Raw genomic sequence first — 21426 nt, 5'->3', positions numbered from 1 at the left:
CTCGGCGGTCGTTCTCGGCCCGGAGATTCCCTCTGTGCCGACTGCCCGGCTAGAAGTGGCGGACTTGAGCGTGAATTAGAAGAATTAAAAGTTGTGACACCTGAAACACGGAAACCGCAGCCGATGAATCAAGTGTCAGCCTCGCTTCCTCTCCCGCCCTACCAGACCTGCGAAGCAATCGACAGGATAGGACTTTTGGGCAACACGGGTGCAAATTCGACCTGGATTGTGCATCCTAAATCATCCCGTGCCAGTACTGCCAGCCGTTTCGCCAAAATGTCCGCATCCGTGCCTGCTACCTTGCACCGTGACCACCATATCATGTCCGTAACGCCCAGCCCGGCCTTCCTCCAACCTCGTCCGACGGACTGGCCCAGGGCGGAAGGGGCCACAAAAGCATGCCAATTTGAGCCGCGTGGTTTCCTCCCCGGGATATAAGATGAAGCAAGAGCCATCATCAGCTGCCGGTGGATGTTCCTCCCATCGCACAGATCCTGCTTTTAATGCCCTCGATCCTGCCCCAGCGCAGCCCACCGAATGAGACTCTCTGACATCTTCCGCCGCCTCTTCTCTCATTTCTCTTCAACCCAATCTACCACAAAAACCAAAGAGACCCAACAACAATACGCGTCCCAATCGCCACCTTCGTCAGGAACAACAATCCCCAAACTCCCAACCACTACCACAGTTACCGGCACTCTAGCAACCATGCCTAGCGCTACATCCGACTACGGCACCAGCAGCAAGTATGACCAGATCCCGGGTCCCCTCGGGCTGGCATCGGCTTCGCTGCAGGGCAAGGTGGCTCTCGTGACGGGCGCCGGTAAGTCCGAATCTTCTTGTTTGACAGGTGTTCTGGACCCGGCCATCCGGTTGCTTGGTGGCCCTGCATTTGGAGGTGCCACAAAGCGATGTTTCCTCGTGCCGGACCTGTGGGTGGTTTACCCCAACTGATGTCCGGCCAACCCCCAACCCCTACCCCCACTCACCACTTACATCCCGGATCGCCTGTGGCTTTGGCTTTGCACTGGAAAAGCAAAGCACTGTGGTCACGGCTTGCTTTACCCGTGGCATTTCCATGACGGACCCCATCCATCCCCAAACACCGAGCATGAGAAATAGCAAGCTAACCTCCCCCCCTCCGGGGATACCACGTACCCAGGCCGCGGAATCGGCCGCGAGATGGCTCTCGAGCTGGGACGTCGCGGCGCCAAGGTGATCGTCAACTACGCCAACAGCGACGCGGCCGCTCAGGAGGTTGTCAACCAGATCAAGAAGAACGGGTCGGACGCGGCCAGCGTCAAGGCCAACGTGAGCGTCGTCGACGACATTGTGCGGCTGTTTGAGGAGGGCCACAAGAAGTTTGGCCGCCTCGACATTGTCTGCTCCAACAGCGGCGTGGTCTCGTTTGGCCACGTCAAGGATGTTACGCCTGAGGAGTTTGATCGTGTGTTCAATATCAACACCCGTGGCCAGTTCTTTGTTGCCCGCGAGGCGTACAAGCATCTGGAGGTTGGTGGTCGCTTGATCTTGATGGGCTCCATCACCGGCCAGGCCAAGGCGGTCCCCAGGCATTCTCTCTACTCGGGGAGCAAGGGCGCGATTGAGACGTTTGTGCGGTGCATGGCTGTTGGTAGGTGGTGTGGGTGGGTGGCTGACTGTTGGGGTTTTGTTTGACTGACTGATGCGATGCAGACTTCGGTGACAAGAAGATCACCGTCAATGCTGTTGCGCCCGGCGGCATCAAGACCGACATGTACCATGCCGTGTGCCGCGAGTACATCCCCAACGGCGACCAGCTGGATGACGAGGGTGTTGATGAGGTATGGTGATTCCGTATTCTAAGGTTTGTTTAGGTATTTGTGCTAATTGCCCCAGTACGCTGCCGGCTGGTCTCCGTTTCACCGCGTTGGTCTCCCCATCGACATCGCTCGTGTCGTGTGCTTCCTGGCGTCCCAGGACGGCGAGTGGGTAAACGGCAAGGTCATCGGCATCGATGGCGCTGCTTGCATGTGAACGAGTATGGACGGGGTTTCACTTCACATGGTTGTTTTATGAAACTTTTTGAGACTCCTGCGGTATTGCTTTTGGGGATGAGTGATAACTGATAGAAGGACAGTCGAAGTTGGAGGTACGATGGGAATGGTTAGGAGGCCGGCTTTTTATACTGGGGAGAAATACAAGTTGGTCCAGAAAACGTGACGGTGGCTTTGTGTTGACTGCTTGGAGTTTGTGATGACGATTGTGTCTATGTGAATTCCGGGCTGACCGAGTCCCCAAGGTGGCACCGATACCAGTCTGCTGGGACTACGGAAGACTTTGCCTATGATACTGCCGCCGGCTCGCGTCAACACACACAGCAGAATCCAGGCTCCTGTGTGTTTCTGCCTGTGTGAATTATGGGCTGACCTTGATCTCGGTGCTTCCCCCATTGGATTGAATACTGGGTTTATTCATAAAATAAACTGTTTGACGGAGAAGCGCTTCAGACCGTGTTTGTCACTTCGCCAACCATTGAGGAATATGGCGTACGTCCACATCGGGTCACATTCGTTCCGGCAGCGTTTCGGGATCTGCGATATCACGGTAAGATTTCAACAGTGTTCGACCATGTCCCGGACGCGGGGGTTTGACCTGCGTGAGCACCACAGCAAGTGGTAGATACAGGAGAGTAAAGCCGCCGAGACGAGAACTGACTCTTTCTCAACACATTCCTATGGACCATGCATCTTTGTGTATAGCAACAACTTGTATCAAGAATTAAAGATTCAGCATCTATCACCATGTCTCATCTACTCTGGGCTAGCCACTCATTAACCCCGACATTAAATCCCCACCACACACACCTCATCGAGACATGACATGATCGAGACATCCCCATCATCACCTCTCTACTCTACTCTACTCTACTCCCCTTTACAAAAACGCCACCGCAAACCCCAACACCGCCACCACCCCGCTCACCGCCTGGCCCACCCGCGCCGCCCCCGCCGTCACCGGCACATGGCCCGTCGTCATGGGCGGCTTGGGCACCGACCCGGTCGGGTGGGCGCCGCCGTGCGTGTGCGACGGCGGCGGCGGGACCGCGCTCGTCTCCTCCTCATCATCATCGTCACCGCCGTTGTCGACGGGGCCGCAGGCTTGGCCGTTGCCGGGGCAGACGACCACGGGCGGGTTGACGGGGGCGATGGTGGTGGTTGTGCCGCCGATCACCGGGGGGGTGATGGTGGCTGGGGTGGCCGAGGTGGGGGTGGGGAGGGGCGGGGTCTCGACCACGGGGCAGATGGTGGTGGAGACGGCGATGGTTTCGGTGATGACGGTGACGGTGCCGACGCCGGTGCCGGATTGGCAGGGGTGGGAGGGCGGGCAGGAGGTGATGGTTCTGGTGGTGGTTGTGTAGACGGTGGAGGTGGTGTAGGCGGTGGTGGAGGCCGTGGTGAAGGTGCCGTTGGCGAAGGAGAAGGTGCTGCTGGCGGCCGAGAGGGTCGGCGCCGCGGTCGTGGTGGAGTTGCCGTAGGGGGTGGAGAGGGAGGCGGCTGCTGAGGTGGAGCTCGCGTCTTCGGATGCCGTCTCGCTGGCGCTGGCGGACTCGGTGGTGGTGGGCTCCGTAGCCTCCTCAGTAGTGGTGGACTCGGCAGCTTTCTCGGTGGTGGTGGACTCGGCGGCGTCCTCGGTTGTGGTGGAGCTCTCGGCCTCCTCCGAGCTTGAGGGCTCGGGGCTGGGCTCAGGAGTGGGCTCAGGCGTGGGAGTGGGTGTCTCCTCCGGATTGGGGTCGACGAGCGTGGGGCCCGGGATCTCGCCGTAATCCGGGGGAGTCTCCTCGTCGGCACCGCCAGTGGGAGTCGGGGACGGGACCTCAACAGCGGCCGAGGTCGAGGTGGTGAGGGAGAAGGTGGTCGAGCTCACGCCGCCGTTGCCGGTGCAAGTGTAGCCCTCCGGGCAGCAGCCGTCCTCGCCATCATCCCCAACAACGCACTTTTGATCAGGCGGGCAACCTCCGGTTTGCGCAGGGCAGCAAGTGTAGTCCAACGGGATACAGCCGCCGCAGTCTTGCATGCCCAAGTCCTCGCAGCTCTCCTCATCATATCCACCACCACCATCGGTCCGACGGAGCACGAACGGGGACGAGATTCTGCCGGCAAGAGCAAGAGAGGGCAGAAGGCCCAGGAGGATAAACTTTTGCATTTTTGAAAGAATGTGATTATTTGTAAATTCAAAAGAACGTAGTGGTCCCGAAGGACTGTAAAGAGTGACTGTGTCTTGAAGAAGACGGTGAGTGTTGTGAGATGCCCGGTGGAACGGTGGAAGAGGAAAAAGAGTGAAATCCTCAGAGGATCAGCCCTCCCAGGCCATCTTGTACTTGAACGGGCCTTCTGGGGTCATCGATCCGCCGAGGAGTTGAAGTGGTGCCTGGATCCAGGGCAGAATGCAACATTGTTCTGCAGGAATGCCGGCAACCGTGCGGCACGGCGATTGAGTTCAGGGGTTGAGCACTTTTGGGGGCTCTCTGCGCAGTCAACGATCCAATGACAGGGCCTGGCAATCAGAGAGATCTGCAAGACACACCCAACTTACGCCCGCTTGGGCTTTTCACTGTGACGGCGCCGCATTTTGACATGGACGCGGGAATATTTTGGTAAGCTCGGAAATGAAGGTAGGCTCGACCCTGTGCATTGCCTGGGATAATTATTATTTGTGGCTTGAGAATTGACGGATTTGGCGATAGTTGATGTGTGTTGGCGTTGTTTACGAAGAGTTCTCTTAACGCCCCCGACACAACTCAACGCGAACTTTGGAAGCGTTCAAAAAAAGAGCCGACTCAAAATGCGCCGGAGAAGGCGAAATTGCAGCAGCAGGGGTGAGCGTGTAAAAGTTGCAATCCGACCCTAACCCTGCAATTGGGCAATTGTTTGCGCCGATCAGATGCAAGAAACCCCATTGCAGACCCCGCACCGGAGTCCTCGGTCCATTGATTCGCGATCCATTCGATTTCGCAGTTCATCCCAAATCCGGATTCAAGGGTTCGGATGTCAAGAACAATGACAACTCGGGTTTTGGCTATCCGAATGCACAGCGCCAGCATCATTTGTTAAAACAACCGCCAACCATGGCCACCCCCGAAATAGAGAAAAATGCAATCAAGGTGATGATAGTGGGCGACTCGATTTCGCATGGAAGAGAAGGAGATTGGACCTGGCGATACCGAATCTGGGAGTGGTTCGGCCAAGAAGACATCGACGTTCGCTTTGTGGGACCCTACAAAGGCACCGTTCCTCCCGATGAACCCCATCCGCCATACCCACCCAGGTTGCAAGATGAGCCTCTCCAGCTGCCAGCACCCCTTCGCACCGATGGAGGTTACGCTGCCGGAGTCCATCCGGACTTCCTCTCCAACTGCCATCACTTCGCCGCCAGTGGACAGCAGGCGTATGTGGCCAAGGACCTCGTCGCCGAGCAGGTGGCCGCCTACCAGCCAGATCTTTGCTTGGTCCAGCTAGGGTTTAATGATCTCGGCTGGCGGATGTGCGGGCCCGTCGTGACCCTCGCCAGCATAAAAGAGCTTCTGGAAGAGGCAAGGTCTGCGAAGCCAGATCTGAAGTTTGCTGTTGCGAATGTACCACAGAGGACAGACATACCGGGCCGTGAAGACTTGCCGAGAGACACGGACCTGTACAACCGCATGCTTGCGCAGGCCATTCAGTATTGGAACACGGTCAAATCACCCGTCGCGCTTGTATGCTTCTGCGAAAACTACTCGTGTAAGTCGAACTATTGTAAACCTTGCCCCCTGACCACACATCTGACATGGGCAGGCGGCGGCTCCAACTCGGACGCTGCCTATGATGGCCTTCACCCCAATGCCCTCGGCGAATACCAGCTCGCCCAGGCCTTCTCGCGTACCCTGGTGTCAAACTTCTCCCTCGGCCGCAACCCCCTTGTGATCCCGGAGCCCGTGCCGCCTCGGCCCCTCCCCACCCCCGTTCGGTTCGGGGCCGCCTCAACCCCGGGCGGTATCGTCGTTAGTTGGGATCATGTCTACGGCGCCCTCGGATATGACTTTCAGCATAGGCTTGTCGGCGATGACGAGTGGGCGACCACCCACATGGACTGCAACCGATACTACTGGCCGCCCTTGCAGAAGGGCCAAGTGGTGGAATGCCGGGTCCGCACCAGCGGGGGGGACAACTTCAAGTCTCCCTGGAGCCACGTTTCTGCAGCCGTTGCCAAACCGGAGACGCCACCGCCGCCTAGCAATATGGTCACACGCGCGACTGCGACGGGCTTCAAGATTACCTGGGACCCCCCTCCGCCATCTTCGTATACCGGTGAGATTGACCGTTATGGCCTCATCTACTTCGACTGCGACCAGCCTGGCGCCTTTCCCGGTATTGTGGGCGTCAGGGGAAACAGGGCCGAGTTGAAGGACCTCACTCTCGGCCACCGTTATGCTATAGCCATGGAGACTTGGTCTACTGTAGGCCCAGGGCCTCCCGGCGGCGCACCCTCGGTGGTTGTGGGCGAAGGGATCCCCTCCACCCCCAAAGATGTCCGCATCAAAACCTTCGACTGCCATTCCCTCGAGCTTAGTTGGCTACCGGTCGTTGGTGCCACCGGTTACGGTATCTGGGCTCGACACCGTGAGGAAACACCGCCCACATTCTATTCATCGGTGGACCCTACCGTACAGGATGCGGTTCCCTCAGAACCTCGGCGCGAGAAGACGGAGATTTGGGCTCCGGTTCCTGTCTGGCAATCCGAATTCGCCGTTAGAGCTTTCAACCACAATGGCTCATCTCGTTACTCTGAATGGGTGGCGCCGCCGCGTTCCGATTGCGAGGAAGTCACAGTGTCCGAGGACGCGGCCATGCACATTCACCTTCGTCAAGGATGAATCTTCTCCATGGATATCACTTTTACCTGCCTACGAGCTCCGTTTCCTATACACGTCGCCGGTCCGCTCAATCTCGAACGCCGCATCCTTGCCTCTTCCCTGCGCCTCGAGCTGGCGGACCAACGGCAGTACCTCCCTACCGAACTGCTCGACCTCCTCCTCATAGTGCAGAAACGCCGTGAGCACCTGGTTGACCCCGAGGCTCTTGAGCAGCACGATCCGCTCGGCGACCTGCTCCTTGGTCCCGACCAGCTTGGTCTTGAAGCCATCATTATACTGCACCAAATCGTTGAACGTGCTGGTGGCCCACATGCCGGTCTTGTTCGCCGTGCTCGCCCCAGCATTCTTCACCTCCCCCGCAAACGCCTCCACCGCCTCGGCATCCGCCTTCCCCTGAATCTCCTGCAGCACCCTCACCGCCTCCTCCTCCGTCTCACGCACGATCACAAACCCATTCACCGCAAACCTCACCTGCCCCTCCCTCCCCGCCGCCCTCGCCCGGCTCTTCACATCCTCAATCTGCGTCCGAAACCCCTCCAAATCATTCCCATTCATAAAATACCAATCCGCCACCTTCGCCCCATTCTCCCTCGCATCATCACTATTCCCCCCCTGAAAAATCTCCGGATGCGGCTTCTGCACCGGCTTCGGACTCAGCTTATACCCACGGAACCGATAAAAGTCCCCCCCGAACGTAAACCCTTCTTCCGCGGGCGCCGTCCAGATCCCGCGCAGACAGCGCATGAACTCGGCCGACCGCCGGTACCGCTCCGCGTGGTCCAGCCACCACTCGCCGATGGCGGTGAACTCGCCCTTGAACCACCCCGAGACGATGTTCACGGCGATGCGGCCGTTGCTGTAGTGGTCGATGCTGGCGATCTGTTTGGCGACGACGGCGGGGGCCCAGGGGCCGGGGAGGATGGCTGCGATGACGCGGAGGGTGGTGGTTCCCTGCAGGAGGGCCTGGGAGAAGGAGACGGATTCGTGTTGGTCTAAAGGGGGCGTGTTAGTTGCGGTCTGTGATGGATTGTATCGTGCTCTATCCCCAAGGGGTTGGACCCGACCCGGCCCCGGACCCAACATGCTCCCGGGATCGAGGACCGGAGCAGAACGGCGGTGAGGTGTCAGACTTACCAGACGCGCCGTAGGACGCGGTGAAGCGGATCTGGGTCAGCGCGTACTCGAAGCCGGCCGCCTCGGCCGCACGCGCGTACCGCAGGTTGGACTGCAGGTCCCATGAGGTGCGCTGCGGGATCTTGGAGATCACCAGCCCGCCGGATACGTTGGGTACCCAGTAGCTGCGGTGGAGGGGCAGGATGGTTAGTTGTGGTGCTGCGTGGGATGGGATGGTGGTTGGAGTAAGTGGGGGTTTGGGCTGGGTTGGATTGGGAAGATAGAGGGGGCGTACGCAAATAGGAGCCGGTCCGGGTCGCTGTTGAGCGGATGGGGGTTGGCGGTCGCCATGGTGTTGGTGATCTGTCTTGGTTTGTCGTGAAGGAGGGCTTTCGTCGTTGTGCTGGGTCTCTGGGTTTGATGATTGGGGCACGTGTGTATAAAGCAGGCTTAATGTTCCCTTTCTTAGACACATTTGTCGTAGTTGTAAGTACTCGTCGTTGTTTGGCGTTGACGTCGAACCGCGTATCCCGCCATCGCTGAGCTCGATGATGCCATCCACCTCCTCCGGTCGATCGGTGCCCTTGGCGTGGGGGATGCGGGACGGGGATCACGCAATCCCGGAGCTATCCCAAACCAGATTGAGATTACACAGATCCGGAGGCTGCTTTTGAAGTCCCATGATAGTTATTGCACTTGGGACCTGTTTGATCGCCCGGTTGTTGGTGGGGCTGCGGGATGGCGTCTTCATCATGACCCCTCCCGGCAGCTTCATCCTCCTCCCAGAGCTGAGATGTTACGCAATCATAAAGCAGCTAGATTCAGCCATCACCATTGCGGCTTGCGTGATGGTGCAGCTCCCTTCTTCTGCCCAATCGCGATGGAGCTCGAGCACACGAAGATAGTCCATCGACCCGCAAGGCGGAGGAGGGCTGTATGCTGGCGGCGGGGTAGCACACGAGGAGATATCACACGCTTAGCCTACTCAGCTAGTTTCCAAAAGAGGGGCCGTATGGCCGGAGAGCTCTGCTTCAAACCCCAATTGTAGTCGGCGAGTTTGGTGATGAAATCGCGGTGGCTTTGTGCGCAATGCCCATCATCTAAGCCAAGCGCCTCGAGGATGGGGGAAGGAGAAAGCATATGAATGCGCCAGAGCGCGCTCAGGACTATCGTGTAGCAGTTGTAACATCACCCAGCCATATACGCCCCCCAAAACACACCCTAGAGTCTGTCTTGATCACAAGCTGCTTCTAGCAGAAATCTGACTGCCCATCATGGCGACCAGCACGCTGCCTGTGAACAGCAAAGCCCCTTCAAGCTCCGATCCCGCAGTCTACCAGGATTACGAGTCAAAATGGTCCACGTATCCTACAGACACTGAGGGTTGGTTGCAGCGGGCGCGAGATGTCGCCGCCGTTCTGGTCGTGGACGCCGCCGCCCGTGAGAAGGCGAACAAGTCTCCCAGGGCAGAAGTGGCGTTGCTCAAACACTCCGGCCTGCTAAAGCTTCTTGGCCCAAAGAAGTATGGAGGCGGCGAGCAGCCGTGGAGCGTAGGCTACAAGGCAATCCGCGAGGTTGCCAAGGGTGATGGGTATGTCCTCAAGCCTTTGCGCCAATAATCCATAGCAGCGACTTCAGAAACTGACATTTGCCAGCTCCATCGGCATGCTTCTAGGCTACCACCTTCTCTGGTCCCGCACCGCCAACGTCGTTGGCAGCGACGAGCAGGCCGATCGTCTCCAGAAACTCATCATCGAGAACAACTACTACGTTGGCGGCGCCGTCAACCCGCGCGACAGCAACCTCAAGATCACGTACGACGATGAGAAGATCACATACAGCGGCTTCAAGAACTTCACGACAGGCGCCGCGGTTTCGGACCTGATCGTGCTCGAGGGTGCCGTCGACGGCCGCCCGCCTGAGGAGCACATCTTTGCCATCGTGCCGACGGCCCAGGCGGGCATCGTCTTCAGCTATAACTGGGACAACATCGGGTTGCGGTTGACCGAGTCGGGGGCTGCCAAGGTCGAGAATGTGTCCGCACCGTGGGCGGATGCCCTGGGGTGGGATGCGAAGACCAAGAAGCCCGACCCGGCGGTGCTGGGGATTCCGTTTCCGTCGCTGCTGCTACCCAGGTATGCGTCCCTGTAAGGCCAGTTCGTGTGAGTACCCTGCTAACATCCGAACAGCATCCAGCTAGTCTTCAGCAACTTCTACCTTGGCATTGCCCTCGGCGCTCTCGACTTTGCCAAGCAGTACACCGTTGCCCACACCAGAGCCTGGCCATTCGGCGGCGATGTAAGCCAACCCATCCCACCCCCTCATACCTACCGATCACACACTGACTAACCATCCACAGCCCAAAGAATCCGCCACGGACGAATTCCACATCCTCTCCACCTACGGCAACTTCCACGCGCACCTGCGCGCCGCGGAAGCGCTCGCCGACCGGGCCGGCGCGGAAGCGGACCGCCTGTACGGCACGTACGCACCCAACCGGGCCGGGCTCACGCCGCAGGAGCGGGGCGACTGGGCCGAGTGGGTGGCCAGCGTGAAGGTGGTCGCCACCGACACGGGCCTGCGGGTGACGTCGGGGGTGTTCGAGGTGACGGGGGCGCGCGCGACGGCGAGCAAGGTTGGTTTGGATCGTTTCTGGCGCGATCTCCGCACGCATACGCTGCATGATCCCGTGGCGTATAAGAATAGGGAGTTGGGGAGGTTCTTTTTGTTGGGGCAGGCGCCGGAGCCGACGTGGTATACCTGAAGGGTGGTTGGGCTCGTGGGGTGTTAGGTTGGCGGAGACTTGCATGTAATGTAGTTTCTGGAATGAAGAACATGGCCCTCTTGCTCTCTTCACTTGCCAAACCACCCCTCGTCATCAAAATACACTGTGTTTCATAAGACATGTTGACAGAAATAGGTGGTTTGCTTATACACGTGCCGCGACGGGGGTAAAACGTGGCCAGCACGGGTTGCGGCGGGATGGATCGACGATCTTGGCAGGCTACCGCTCAACTCCATGAAACCGTTCCTTTCTTTGTTTCAGCAATCTGCAGCAGCGCGAAACTCGATGTCGGTCGAGTCCCAACAACCGCGTGCGGGGTCGACACTTGGCAATTCGCGCAAATCTAAACATATTCCGTGGGGGCAACATTTGACCAGTGGTTGTTTGAGAGTCAAATGGGTCCTGATGTCATAATTTGAGTGATTTCAGATATCGTTTGGGCTGCTGCTCTGAGAGGACCAAGCTGGAAGGGCATTGCAGCCCAATTTCAGGGGGTCCTTGGGATGGAAGAAAGGAGAGTGCGTGGGCAAGGCTGGTCCGAGCGTCTCGAAGCAAGAACCCCAGCCTGGGCTTTGGGAAGAACCAATGGCCGGCCACATTTAGTGGGTCTCACGTAATAAACAGGCACCCTGGCCGCCTAGGCGCCTGCCCGGAGAGCGGCTGGGAGGGGACCTGTGAGGGCTGGACTGGACGAACAACCCGCAATCAACATCATTTCCACGCTGCTCGAGGCTTCGCATCATCTCGAGACGCAACCACGAACCGACCTCACGCCATCACTGGCTGTCTCGCCCACGGCTCCATGACAGTAGACGTCTCTTCTTTTCCTCTTCGGCCCTGCGCGGCCGTGTTGTAATTGTAGCATTATTTGCATTCGGCCGAGGTTTCTGTTGTACGTTGCCCTTCCATCTCCGATCCATCTTTGGTCCGACCGGGCAGCCCGCCGAGTACCGCACACCCCGTGCTATTGCTCAGTACCTTCGCCGGCGAGTCCCCAGGCTCCCGTTGAACTGCTAGCGTTGTTGCCCTGGTTTTCGTCCGGAGTTGCTCTGCTTGTTGCTTGCGCTTCGGCCCGGCCGCTCGCTGCGTCACCCCCACTTTCTAGTCGAGACCAGCTCCCCACCAACTCCCTAGCTAATCATTTCGACCCCGCCAGATACCTTACTTAGACATTGAGATACCCATCCGTTGCTACGGACCAATTTCAGCATTTGCGGCGTCTTTGACACAAAATTCATGCACCTTACGTTCGACTAGGCCAAGCGCTCTACCTATTACCACTGCCCCTGGCCGCCCGCGGGAGTCGCCGCCCGACCGCTTCTGCCACGCACAGCAGCCCACTTGTGTGATTGCCGAAAACTTGCGAAAAAGTCTCGGAATCACGACACCACGGCTTAAGGCCAACATCCCACCACCAGCGCCGTGGTAGAAACCCCGTCGGCTGCCGCCCATCATGTTCTGGAGGTTTGGCGGTTACGCCAATGTCTCCACCATCGACACCATCCTCGAGAGGGACAACTTCCAGCTCGAGGAGCTCCTCGACGAAAGCGACCTGGTGCAGGAACTGAAGCAACACAATGCAAGGCTTGTCGAGTACCTTCGAGACCCGCAGGTGCTCGAGAAACTCCTCAACTATGTCGTTGCGCCCAAGCTTGAACCAGTCGCCTCGGCCGACGACGACGAGGAAGATGACGACGAGAAAGGAAAGTCTGTTTTGCGGACATCGACTGCATCCCAGACCTCCTCAAGAGCGGAGGACACGAGTCAGGAGGACAACGAGAAGAAGCGTAATCGATATGCCTTCGTTTCAACCGAAATTTTGTCGTCAGAGACTTGGTCAATGTACGACGCGCTCATGGAAAGCAAACAGCTTCTCCGGAATTTTTGGCAGTTTTTAAAGCGCCAAACCCCCCTCGACCCGCTTCAAGCGAGCTATTTCACCAAGGTCAACGAATCGCTCTTTGACAAAAAGACGGAGGAAATGCTCGAGCTGCTCAAGTCTATGGACGGCGCCGTGTCAGACATTTTGAGACATGTAGACTGTCCTATGATCATGGATCTCTTGCTCAAAATTATAAGCCTAGAACGTACCGAGAGCGGGCAGGGCATCGTTGAGGTACGTAACCCCCTCGCTTCGTTGGTATGGCGAAACTAATATTTCTTTTTGCAGTGGCTCTACACGCAAAATGTTATGACATCCCTCATCTCCTTTCTTGGATCAGACCATAGCTGGGCCACCCAGACATCCGCGGCGGATTTTATCAAAGCAATCATTACCGTTTCTGCCAACGCGTCGCAAAACGAGCAAACATGTATCGGGCCAAACGAACTTACACGGCAACTGGTATCGGAGCCCTGTGTCGAGCAGCTGATCCAGTACATGCTCGGCGGCGGCAACGCCCTGACCTGTGGCGTTGGCATCATCATCGAAGTCATCCGGAAGAACAACTCCGATTACGATCCGGAAGGAGTGGACATCAATGCAGCCCCCTCAAGCCGAGATCCCATTTATCTGGGGACGCTCCTGCGCCTATTTGCCCAGCACGTCCCCGACTTCATGAACCTCATCCTCAATGTGCCGGTTCAGAGGCAGCGCCTCTCTTCCACCTTCAAGGACAAGATTGAGCCCCTAGGCTTTGACCGCTTCAAGACGTGCGAGCTTATGGCGGAGCTCCTACACTGCAGTAATATGATGTTGCTGAACGAAAACGGCGCCGAGGATTTGATCGCCGCCCGCGACGAGCAACGACAACGACTTCGGGCAGAAGGCCATCTGCTGCCCGCCAGCGGTCCTGACCCTACATCAGTTGAAGATCTCTCAATGCGGGCCTCGCAAGTGTCGGCTCCAGACCTGGGCCGTAAACTTGAGGTTATGAACGTTTCCGCGGATGATGATGGCTTTGAAGAAGTGTCACATACCGCAGACGAGGAAAACACCCACGGCGTTCTAGAGCTTCCAGATGCGCCCACTCACCCGCCTGAGTCCTCTTCCCTCGACAAGGACGAGGATGATTTCGTCGACGAGCCTCTCAGCTCGCCCCCGACGGCCGTAGCTGAGCTGGAGAGCAGCGTTGTTAAAGAACCACCAGCATTCGAAGATGCCGACTTGGTCGTTGCTCCTCTCTCGCCTACCAAGAAGACCGTACCGACGGCAGAGGGTGCTGAGGCCACAAAGGAAACGCCGAGCGGGACAGCTGTCCCAGAAACAGGGAACCCCTCACCGAAGCCGGAGGAGGCATCAGTAGATACGAAGACCGGCGACACGAACGAACCAGAGCAAGCAGCCATCCCAGCTGATACTTCAACGTCAGCTGTGTCGCCTGCGGAAAAGCCAAGGCCGGAAATCTCAACAACGGAAGTCGAGGCCAAGGCTCCAACACTCATGTCCCCCCATCCGGAGGACACCCCTGCCCCGTTGTTCTCCAAGGAGAGTGCCACAGAGCCATCAAAGAAGCCATCGCCGCCCGCCGAAGAAGCAGGCGACTCGCCAATGACCGATGCCCCGGCGCTGACAGCTGTTCCGCCCCAGGAAACTGCAGAAGCAGAGACCCCGACCCAACCGCCAGCGGAAGGCCCCGGCGACGCGTCCATCGTTACCTCTGAGGCACCGAAACCAACTGCCGACGCCCCGGCCCAGTCCAAGCCCGTGGTCGGAGACTATCTCAAGATGCAGTTTGTCGAGCATCGTGTTGTCCCGACCATCCTCGGTTTCTTCTTCCGGTACCCGTGGAACAACTTCCTCCATAACGTGGTATATGACATCGTCCAACAGGTTTTCAACGGACCTATGGATAGGGGTTACAACCCGACCCTCGCTATCAGCCTCTTCGAGGCCGCCGATATCACAAACCAGATCATCAATGGCCAGCTTGCCAGCGAGAAGTCCCAGGCCGAGAACAAGACGCGGATGGGATACATGGGCCACCTCACCCTCATTGCGGAGGAAGTTGTGAAGTTTACCGAGCGCCACTCTCCCGAGCTTCTGAGCGAGGTCGTCCTGGAAAAGGTGATGGCCCAAGACTGGGTCAACTATGTCGAGGGCGCTCTAGCAGAGACCCGCGAGCGCGACAACGCAATCCTCGGCGGCGTCCGCCCAGAGGTAGCTATGAGCCGCGCCGGTGCGCAGGGCCTGATGGGCGCAGGGTTTTCTGGTCTCAATTCGATCGGTCTCGGTGCCGGAGCGTCCAACGCTCTCGCGGACGCCGGGCTAAATGGAGGCTCGGACGTTGCTGAGAGCTCTGGTGGCGGCGGGATCGGTCCGTTCGCTATCAGCGCGGGAACTCTTATGAGCGGATTCGGCAGCTCTAGTGATGAGGACGAAGACGAAGAACAGGACACCGAGGAGGATGTTAACAACGAGGTTCGTGCCGATGCTTTCATTGACTTCTTGCTTTCCGACGATGGACAGGAGTACCTGGAGGTTGTGACAGGGTTTTTGGGAGAGAGTGACGGTCCCGTTCAGAGCGGCACCGTTATCGGCAAACCGGACTACGACCTCCCAGATGCCTGGGCCGGGTTGGCTCCATCCCCAGAACAGGTCCCAACCAGCGTTCCTCGCAGGTTTTCTAGGATGGTGTGTCGATTAGGCGAGCGGTTTTGAGGTTGGAGACAACCACCACAGATAAGTCTCGAAGTCGAGGCTCAACAGCGATCATTTTCTACGCAGCATGGCTTCGTGGTATGAGACATACCAAGAACTGATACCCGCAGCTTCTCAATAAATCGCAAGCTACACTTTCGTTCTTGGCGATTTGCAGGGAAGGTGTTGAGTGGTTCTGTTCTGTTGTTTCCTTCCCGGCCATCAGATGCCCAGTGGGCAGCCACTCTTTCCTTGGGATGAGCGCCCCTTTCCGCGGGCGCGCAATGTCTCCCCTGTTATACTTGTTCCCTCTTGCGAATTTTCAGCTCATCCATCCCCGGCGCATGGGGGAATTCGCTCTTGCCTGTTATTTATCGTCCGCGGTATCAAACCAGCCGGCTAACGTCTCTATCAGTTCCGAGCCTACACCGACCCCCTAAACGCCAACTCCAACGCCTTGAATCCGCCATCCATTCCGCCCCCTCCACCCCCACCCCCACCTCTCAATGTGCCCCCCTCGCGAGCGCGCCTCCAACTTGCCGCACGGCTAGCTATGAACAAGCGTAACGCCGCCGCCGCTGCTGTTTCCAACGGCGAACAAGAAGGCAGCTCTCCACCGACAGCAGAAGACGCTCCCAGCTCCGGCGTCTTCAGTCCCCCCACCACAACGTCAAGTGAATCACGCCTGCGGAACCCCTTTGCCGACTACGATGATGACGACGAGGACAACTCAGGCAGCGGCAGTGACGACGGCGAAGTTGAAGCTGTGGAAGGCGGCGGCAGCCTGGGGATGGAGACCAATTCATCCTGGGACCGCGGGTCGTGGTGGCGCGGCGTCGTTCCTGGCGCCCGGCGGGGCGGGAGAACAGGTGGCAGCGATAGCCGAGACGCCGGGATTGAGCGGTTCGGTGACGGGAGAGATGATGACAGCAGCGATGATGATAGTGGTCGGCGATTGGGCGACGTGGATGATGTCGAAGACGAAGAGTTTGGCGACTTTGCCATGCCCGAGGTGGAAGACCGCGTCACCGTGTCGGGGATTGACCCCGCGCGGGAAAGCATCCTTGTCAAGCCCATGGCTCTGCACCCCACCACCACAACCCTCAAGAGCAGCACCATCAGCCCGTTCAGCAGCTTGTGGCCGTTCTCGCGGGAGAAGAGAGAGGGCGACTTGTTGGCCTCGCAGGGCGAGGGATCGAACACCAGCACGCCGGCGGGGGCTATGGGGCCTGAGGGGATCACGGAGGAGCCGGTGGAGCTGACGAGGGAGGAGGAGGCCATGATCAGCGAGGACGGGAAGAAGATCAACCGTGCCGTGGAAGCGACGCGGCGGACGAGCATCGAGGATCCGGACGACGATGAGGTGGATGTTGGGGAGGAGATCATTGTGCGTCGCGGTGCCGGGGTCCGCTAGAAGCGGGTTGTTGCTGCGTCGTGGAGTGTTGGGGGGTGATGGCGGTTGTGGGGTGTGAGGATGGTATGTGGGATGAGCGATGGGTAACTTTGGAGTCCGATTTAGAGAGGGTTACATGTCTGAGCGGGTTTGGAAGGGGGTGGGTGTATCTGTACTTGTAGTCTACGTTAGCTATGGATGCGTGTTGGTTTTGACGTTGGCTTGTTCATGTTTGTGTGTTTTTCGTGGGTGTCTCAATCCACGCTTTGTGACAACAACCGCCCACTAAACAACAAGGTTCGGTGGACGCAGCCATCACCAGCCTAGTACGATAACGAAAGCCCCTTCGTCGTCGTTGCTCTATACTCGGCCGAGCTAATACCGGACGTACACTGTAGAGCAGCTTCCATTTCTCCTTAGTCCACTCGAATCACCGTGGCCGGGCAACAGCATCCAGGTGATCGAAGGACTGAAGCTGGGGGGGGGCATTATTTCGAGAAGGTGATAACAACTTCTGTAACATCACATATCCGAGCTGGGAGGTGGAAAAATTACAAATTAAAAATAAATAACAAATAAAAAAGCTCACCCACAGGCCCCATCCGCCGGTCGGATGAGGGCTATAGGCTACGAAAAACCCTGTTTGGGTTTTTTCTTCGCGAGGAGGGAGTCGAACCCACGGCCTCTTTCGGTTGGCGTTCCACCCGGGTCCCCCCCAATGCCGTTGAGCCAACCGGTGTTTGCTCGAATTGGGGGGGTCGGTGACAGTGTGTGATGCGGAACTGGTATATATACCGTGGGCTGCCGGTTGAGGGTTCCAGGAAGGAACGCGGTTAGGGGGGGAGGGTTCGGATGGACTGGAATTTGGGCTGGGTGTTGCGGTGATTTCCCGTCTCATGGATCTGGGTCTGGCAACAACTCAATCCTTAACATGGTTCTCTCAGTCTACATCTTTGTGGGTCTTGTCGATACCATCCTGAAGCTTCAAATCTAGCTTTCAGTGTCCATGCCTTGTGTATTGTCTAATATCCATTTCCCCTACCCAGCACACCACCTAAGGGGATATGATGGAGACCGGTTACCCCCGAAACCATGCCCACCACCAACAACTACATCCTACCCAGTCACAACATTTTCCTCGCTCGAGGAAGCGAGGGAAGTCATGGTTCCTCAGCCTCGCCGTCACTGACGCCGCTACGGGGGACGAGCCACGCCTATAACACCCTATACCAACTTACAACACCGTGCCCCCTCAACAGCAGTAACCCACCGCTCCCACGCCAACACCAAATCCGTCTCACGAAGCGATGGTGCACCACACTTTCCTCAACGCACCTCTCCCTCCCCCCCTCCCCGCCATCTCTAGCCATGAGCCAACACACATCGCCCTACCTTATCCACGGACCCCAGCCATACCTCACACCCTCGCCCCCTATCTCCAAGCAGCCCCTCGGAGCCTCCCACACTACTCCGCGAACCTGATCGCTACCCCGTCGTCGTCAGTCCGTAGCAGCGGCGACGAGAACGGAGACTACCACCTCGCCGCGGGCGCAGCAAGGGCCGAGGCGATACCCCCCCCGCCGCTCCCGACTCCATTCCGACTCTGCAGCTCACTGCGGCGCGACGGCCGAATTCTGCACCAACAAGAAAGGTTCAGCAAGCGCCCCGTCGTGCGCCCGTCGACAGCACCAACCCGACAAAGCGCGTCGTCGGGTACGGCGAGGGCTGGGCCTCGGCGGCGGCGGGGGATGGGGACAACACCTCCCCCCCTCCCCCCCGCTGCTCCAACATAATGCAACGCCGCCGCCGCGGGCCCCGTGCACCTCGCCGAGCCAGAGACGATCCCATTCATTCCGACGGAAGAAAGCGAGCGCCAACTTGAGCGAGCGCCGCGCTGGCTCGTCGCCGCCTCATACGCTGGGCGGAGCGAGGGGGATGGGTGGTAGTATACCCTGTCAAGCGGCTTCGCTGTTCGCCGCGGCGGTGGTTGCGCGGCCCGAGTGGGGGGTTGGCTGAGGAAGATGGCGACGGGTGGGTGGGTGGTCCATGGGTCTGAGGTGGATATCTGCCTGTCTTGGGGGGGGCCGCCGGGGAGGCTAATAGGTTGAAGAGCTAGCGTGGCTGGGTGGAAGGGAGGATTTCTCGCCTGGGGCGGGCGGGTGGCTCTGGTCGGGGTGAGTCTGCTGGAGGAGTGGCGGCGGAGGGGTAGGCAGTTGAAGGTTGCGGCTAGGGGGGTGTAGGGTGATGTGGTGGGGTGAGGTGGTGTGGGGTGATGTAGATGGAGATGGTGGAAAGGTAGCTCCTCCTGGAGTTATATCGGAGGGCAAGGTTTGTTGGTGGTTTGGTTGGAGGGTGGTATATCTAGGTGGTCTCGCCGCATTTCGTGGGCAACTATACGACGCAAAGCAGTAGTTTGCTCTGCATAGTGGGCATGCATCGAGAGAATGGTTCGTACTGGCGCCGGGCATGTGGGGGGGTGGTCAAACCCAGGGATCACCATCGATATGGCTCTTCAAATGTAAGAGTTCGGGCCGTTGACGCTGCTCATATATAGCAGCTTTCCTACCAGCAAGCGGCGCTGTGCAAGCCCTGGTACGGTAGATACTTTGTCGAGTGCGCGTCGACATAAGAGATGATGTCCGGTATTTGTCGTCCGGGGGGGTACGCAAGGGCAGAACGGTCATTGACCTGAACAATTGTCATTCTAGATACCTACCCTCTGCTAAACTAAGAGGAAATCATCAACCAGAAACCAAGGATGGAAAGACCGAGCGTATCATCTTCAGCACTACTGACCTCACTCCAGATAGCTGGTGCAAATCGCTACAAATTAACCTGTGGGGAGCAATCGTTCGTAATATGGGCTTCCCGGTTTGTGGCATGCCCTCAATATCATTTAATCTCTCGACTACCGATGGTTTGCGGGAGGAGCTGCGGGCGGGATTGCGGGTGCAATATGGGTGAAATGGCTTCGGTGGTATTCCGTCAACCCCGTGACGGATTTGACTGGGTAACAATGGCTCCCCCTATTTTGGGGTCTTTTTGTGTACATCAAGCCATAGATAATTGTATCATTACAAAACACCTTGTATCGCGTCTAATAGTCATAAAAGCCCTTCCCGCTCTTCTTCCCCAGCCAGCCGGCGTCGACCATGTTCCGCAGCAGGACGCTGGGGCGGTACTTGGAGTCGCCCGTCTCGGTGTGCAGCACCTTCATGATGGCGAGGCAGGTGTCGAGGCCGATGAAGTCGGCGAGCTGCAGCGGGCCCATGGGCACGTTGGTGCCGTTCTTCATGATGGCGTCGATGGAGTCGCGGTCGCCCACGCCCGTCTCCAGGCAGATGACGGCCTCGTTGATGTAGGGCATCAGGATGCGGTTGGCCAGGAAGCCCGGCGAGTCCGCCGACACCGACGTCACCTTGCCGAGGCGCTTACAAAAGGCCACGGCGGCCTCGAGGGTCTCGGCCGAGGTCTGGAGCCCCGAGATGATCTCGACGCCCTTTTGCACGGGCACCGGGTTCATGAAATGGGTGGAGACGACGCGCGAGCTGTTGGAGGTGTCGGTGGGGTTGCCGCCGGTGGTGGCAGCGGCGATGCGGGTGATGGAGATGGAAGAGGTGTTGGTGGCGAGGATGGCATGCTTGGGGCAGATCTGGGCGAGCTTGGAGAAAATGTCAAACTTGAGCTGGGGGATCTCGGGTACGGCCTCGATGACGAAGTCGGCCGATGAGAGGTCATCGATGGAGGTGGTGGGCTGAAGCAGGGCGCGGGCGGCGTCAGCTTGCTCCTGGGTAAGGCGCTGCTTGGCGACGTCTTTGACAAGGAGCTTCTCTAAAAAGGGGGTTAAGATTATTTAGTCAACAAGTTCTCGGATGCTGTGAGAATTGGTTCCCCAACCTGCAAAAGCCAAGCCTTTGTCGAGGGAGGCCTGGGACGAGTCAACCAACGTCACCGGCACCTGCGCCTTTTGAGCCGCCACCAAGGCAATACCAAGGCCCTATTTTTAACGCAACACAATGTCAGAATCTCGGTTCGCAGCTCGGACAACATGATGATGTTGATGGGTTCATCGCTTCCTACCATCTGACCTGCGCCAATCACACCCAACCGCTTCACTTCCGCAGCCGGCCTTGCAGCTGTTGAGCTGAAGTATCTCACTCGGCTCGAGAGCCGTAGCGCCTGTCGTGCCGCCATCATTGAAGCAGCCATTGTTTACAGGAAGAATTGCAAGATGTGAAGTTGAACCGAAGCTCGACTTGTGCCGGAGATTCAAGGTCGAGAGCGGTTAACCTCGGCCATCCATCCATGCACCATGGACCTCGACCGCCCGAGTCTCAGCTGACGTAAGGCAGCGGGGCCAAGGCGCCGTTTACGGGCCCACAACCCACGGCAGGGACCGAGGCTTCTGGGGCTCAGCAAGTTCACCGCCTGTGGCGCCAAAACGCCGACTTCTGTGTCGGTAACTTCCATGAACTCAATTTCCGGCGCATCAACTGCGCCAGACACGCACCTGCGAGGTACGCGGGCGCGCCTTCGTTTTTTGAAGCCATTTCCGGAGTGCGTCAAAACCGCGCAACTAGTGGACCTCCAGCAGGCAGGCGTTATCGGAAAACTCGGCATCTTTTGGTCAGAGGTTAGGTATTGTATATAGCATCGAGTGCTGA

At 58.2% G+C, this 21426-nt stretch overlaps 6 protein-coding genes across 6 annotated transcripts; 3 read left to right on the top strand and 3 right to left on the bottom strand.

Annotated features, from left to right (window-relative positions):
- The first annotated feature begins 42 nt into the window (after positions 1 to 42).
- F5144DRAFT_569619 (tetrahydroxynaphthalene reductase, variant) lies at positions 43 to 2201 on the top strand. Its single transcript, XM_066788711.1, has 4 exons — positions 43 to 823; positions 1163 to 1633; positions 1696 to 1823; positions 1879 to 2201. Exons 1-4 carry the CDS (start codon positions 538 to 540, stop codon positions 2014 to 2016), a joined length of 1023 nt encoding a protein of 340 aa, XP_066645375.1. The 5' UTR covers positions 43 to 537; the 3' UTR covers positions 2017 to 2201.
- Positions 2202 to 2506: 305 nt separating this feature from the next.
- On the bottom strand, positions 2507 to 4396 carry F5144DRAFT_569617 (uncharacterized protein). Its single transcript, XM_066788710.1, has one exon. It carries the CDS (start codon positions 4183 to 4185, stop codon positions 2917 to 2919), a length of 1269 nt encoding a protein of 422 aa, XP_066645374.1. The 5' UTR covers positions 4186 to 4396; the 3' UTR covers positions 2507 to 2916.
- A 711-nt stretch (positions 4397 to 5107) lies between these two features.
- On the top strand, positions 5108 to 6588 carry F5144DRAFT_486373 (SGNH hydrolase-type esterase domain-containing protein; the record flags this gene model as incomplete). The annotated part of the gene is made up of 3 exons (XM_066785545.1): positions 5108 to 5759; positions 5814 to 6417; positions 6486 to 6588. 3 exons carry the CDS (start codon positions 5108 to 5110, stop codon positions 6586 to 6588), a joined length of 1359 nt encoding a protein of 452 aa, XP_066645373.1.
- Positions 6589 to 6907: 319 nt separating this feature from the next.
- F5144DRAFT_205835 (luciferase-like domain-containing protein) lies at positions 6908 to 8577 on the bottom strand. The gene is made up of 3 exons (XM_066782965.1): positions 8301 to 8577; positions 8027 to 8190; positions 6908 to 7884 (listed from the first exon to the last, which is right to left on the bottom strand). Exons 1-3 carry the CDS (start codon positions 8354 to 8356, stop codon positions 6923 to 6925), a joined length of 1182 nt encoding a protein of 393 aa, XP_066645372.1. The 5' UTR covers positions 8357 to 8577; the 3' UTR covers positions 6908 to 6922.
- A 702-nt stretch (positions 8578 to 9279) lies between these two features.
- Positions 9280 to 10769, top strand: F5144DRAFT_601765 (acyl-CoA dehydrogenase/oxidase; the record flags this gene model as incomplete). The annotated part of the gene is made up of 4 exons (XM_066791166.1): positions 9280 to 9596; positions 9661 to 10140; positions 10195 to 10303; positions 10365 to 10769. 4 exons carry the CDS (start codon positions 9280 to 9282, stop codon positions 10767 to 10769), a joined length of 1311 nt encoding a protein of 436 aa, XP_066645371.1.
- A 9090-nt stretch (positions 10770 to 19859) lies between these two features.
- F5144DRAFT_592046 (3-hydroxyacyl-CoA dehydrogenase) lies at positions 19860 to 20959 on the bottom strand (the record flags this gene model as incomplete). The annotated part of the gene is made up of 3 exons (XM_066790327.1): positions 19860 to 20593; positions 20660 to 20759; positions 20843 to 20959. The coding sequence occupies 3 exons, from the start codon at positions 20957 to 20959 to the stop codon at positions 19860 to 19862; spliced, it is 951 nt and encodes a 316-aa protein (XP_066645370.1).
- Between the last annotated feature and the right edge of the window lie 467 nt (positions 20960 to 21426).

Source organism: Chaetomium tenue (genome assembly GCF_020726465.1).
Source record: "Chaetomium tenue strain MPI-SDFR-AT-0079 chromosome Unknown F5144scaffold_3, whole genome shotgun sequence".
In the NCBI taxonomy this organism is placed as follows: Eukaryota; Fungi; Ascomycota; class Sordariomycetes; order Sordariales; family Chaetomiaceae; genus Chaetomium; species Chaetomium tenue.
Note: the sequence above shows the minus strand (reverse complement) of the source record. Positions and strands in the feature narration are given on the sequence as shown.

Bases quoted from the DNA above. Each gene is read 5' to 3' on its own strand.
- F5144DRAFT_569619 (XM_066788711.1), top strand. From the start codon at position 538: ATGAGACTCTCTGACATCTTCCGCCGCCTCTTCTCTCATTTCTCTTCA. The intron at 1,634-1,695 runs GTAGGTGGTGTG...GATGCGATGCAG, and splicing joins TGTGCGGTGCATGGCTGTTG to ACTTCGGTGACAAGAAGATC. The intron at 1,824-1,878 runs GTATGGTGATTC...TAATTGCCCCAG, and splicing joins ATGACGAGGGTGTTGATGAG to TACGCTGCCGGCTGGTCTCC.
- F5144DRAFT_569617 (XM_066788710.1), bottom strand. From the start codon at position 4,185: ATGCAAAAGTTTATCCTCCTGGGCCTTCTGCCCTCTCTTGCTCTTGCC.
- F5144DRAFT_205835 (XM_066782965.1), bottom strand. From the start codon at position 8,356: ATGGCGACCGCCAACCCCCATCCGCTCAACAGCGACCCGGACCGGCTC. The intron at 8,191-8,300 runs GTACGCCCCCTC...CCTCCACCGCAG, and splicing joins CCGGACCGGCTCCTATTTGC to CTACTGGGTACCCAACGTAT. The intron at 7,885-8,026 runs GTAAGTCTGACA...CGCCCCCTTTAG, and splicing joins CGCGTCCTACGGCGCGTCTG to ACCAACACGAATCCGTCTCC.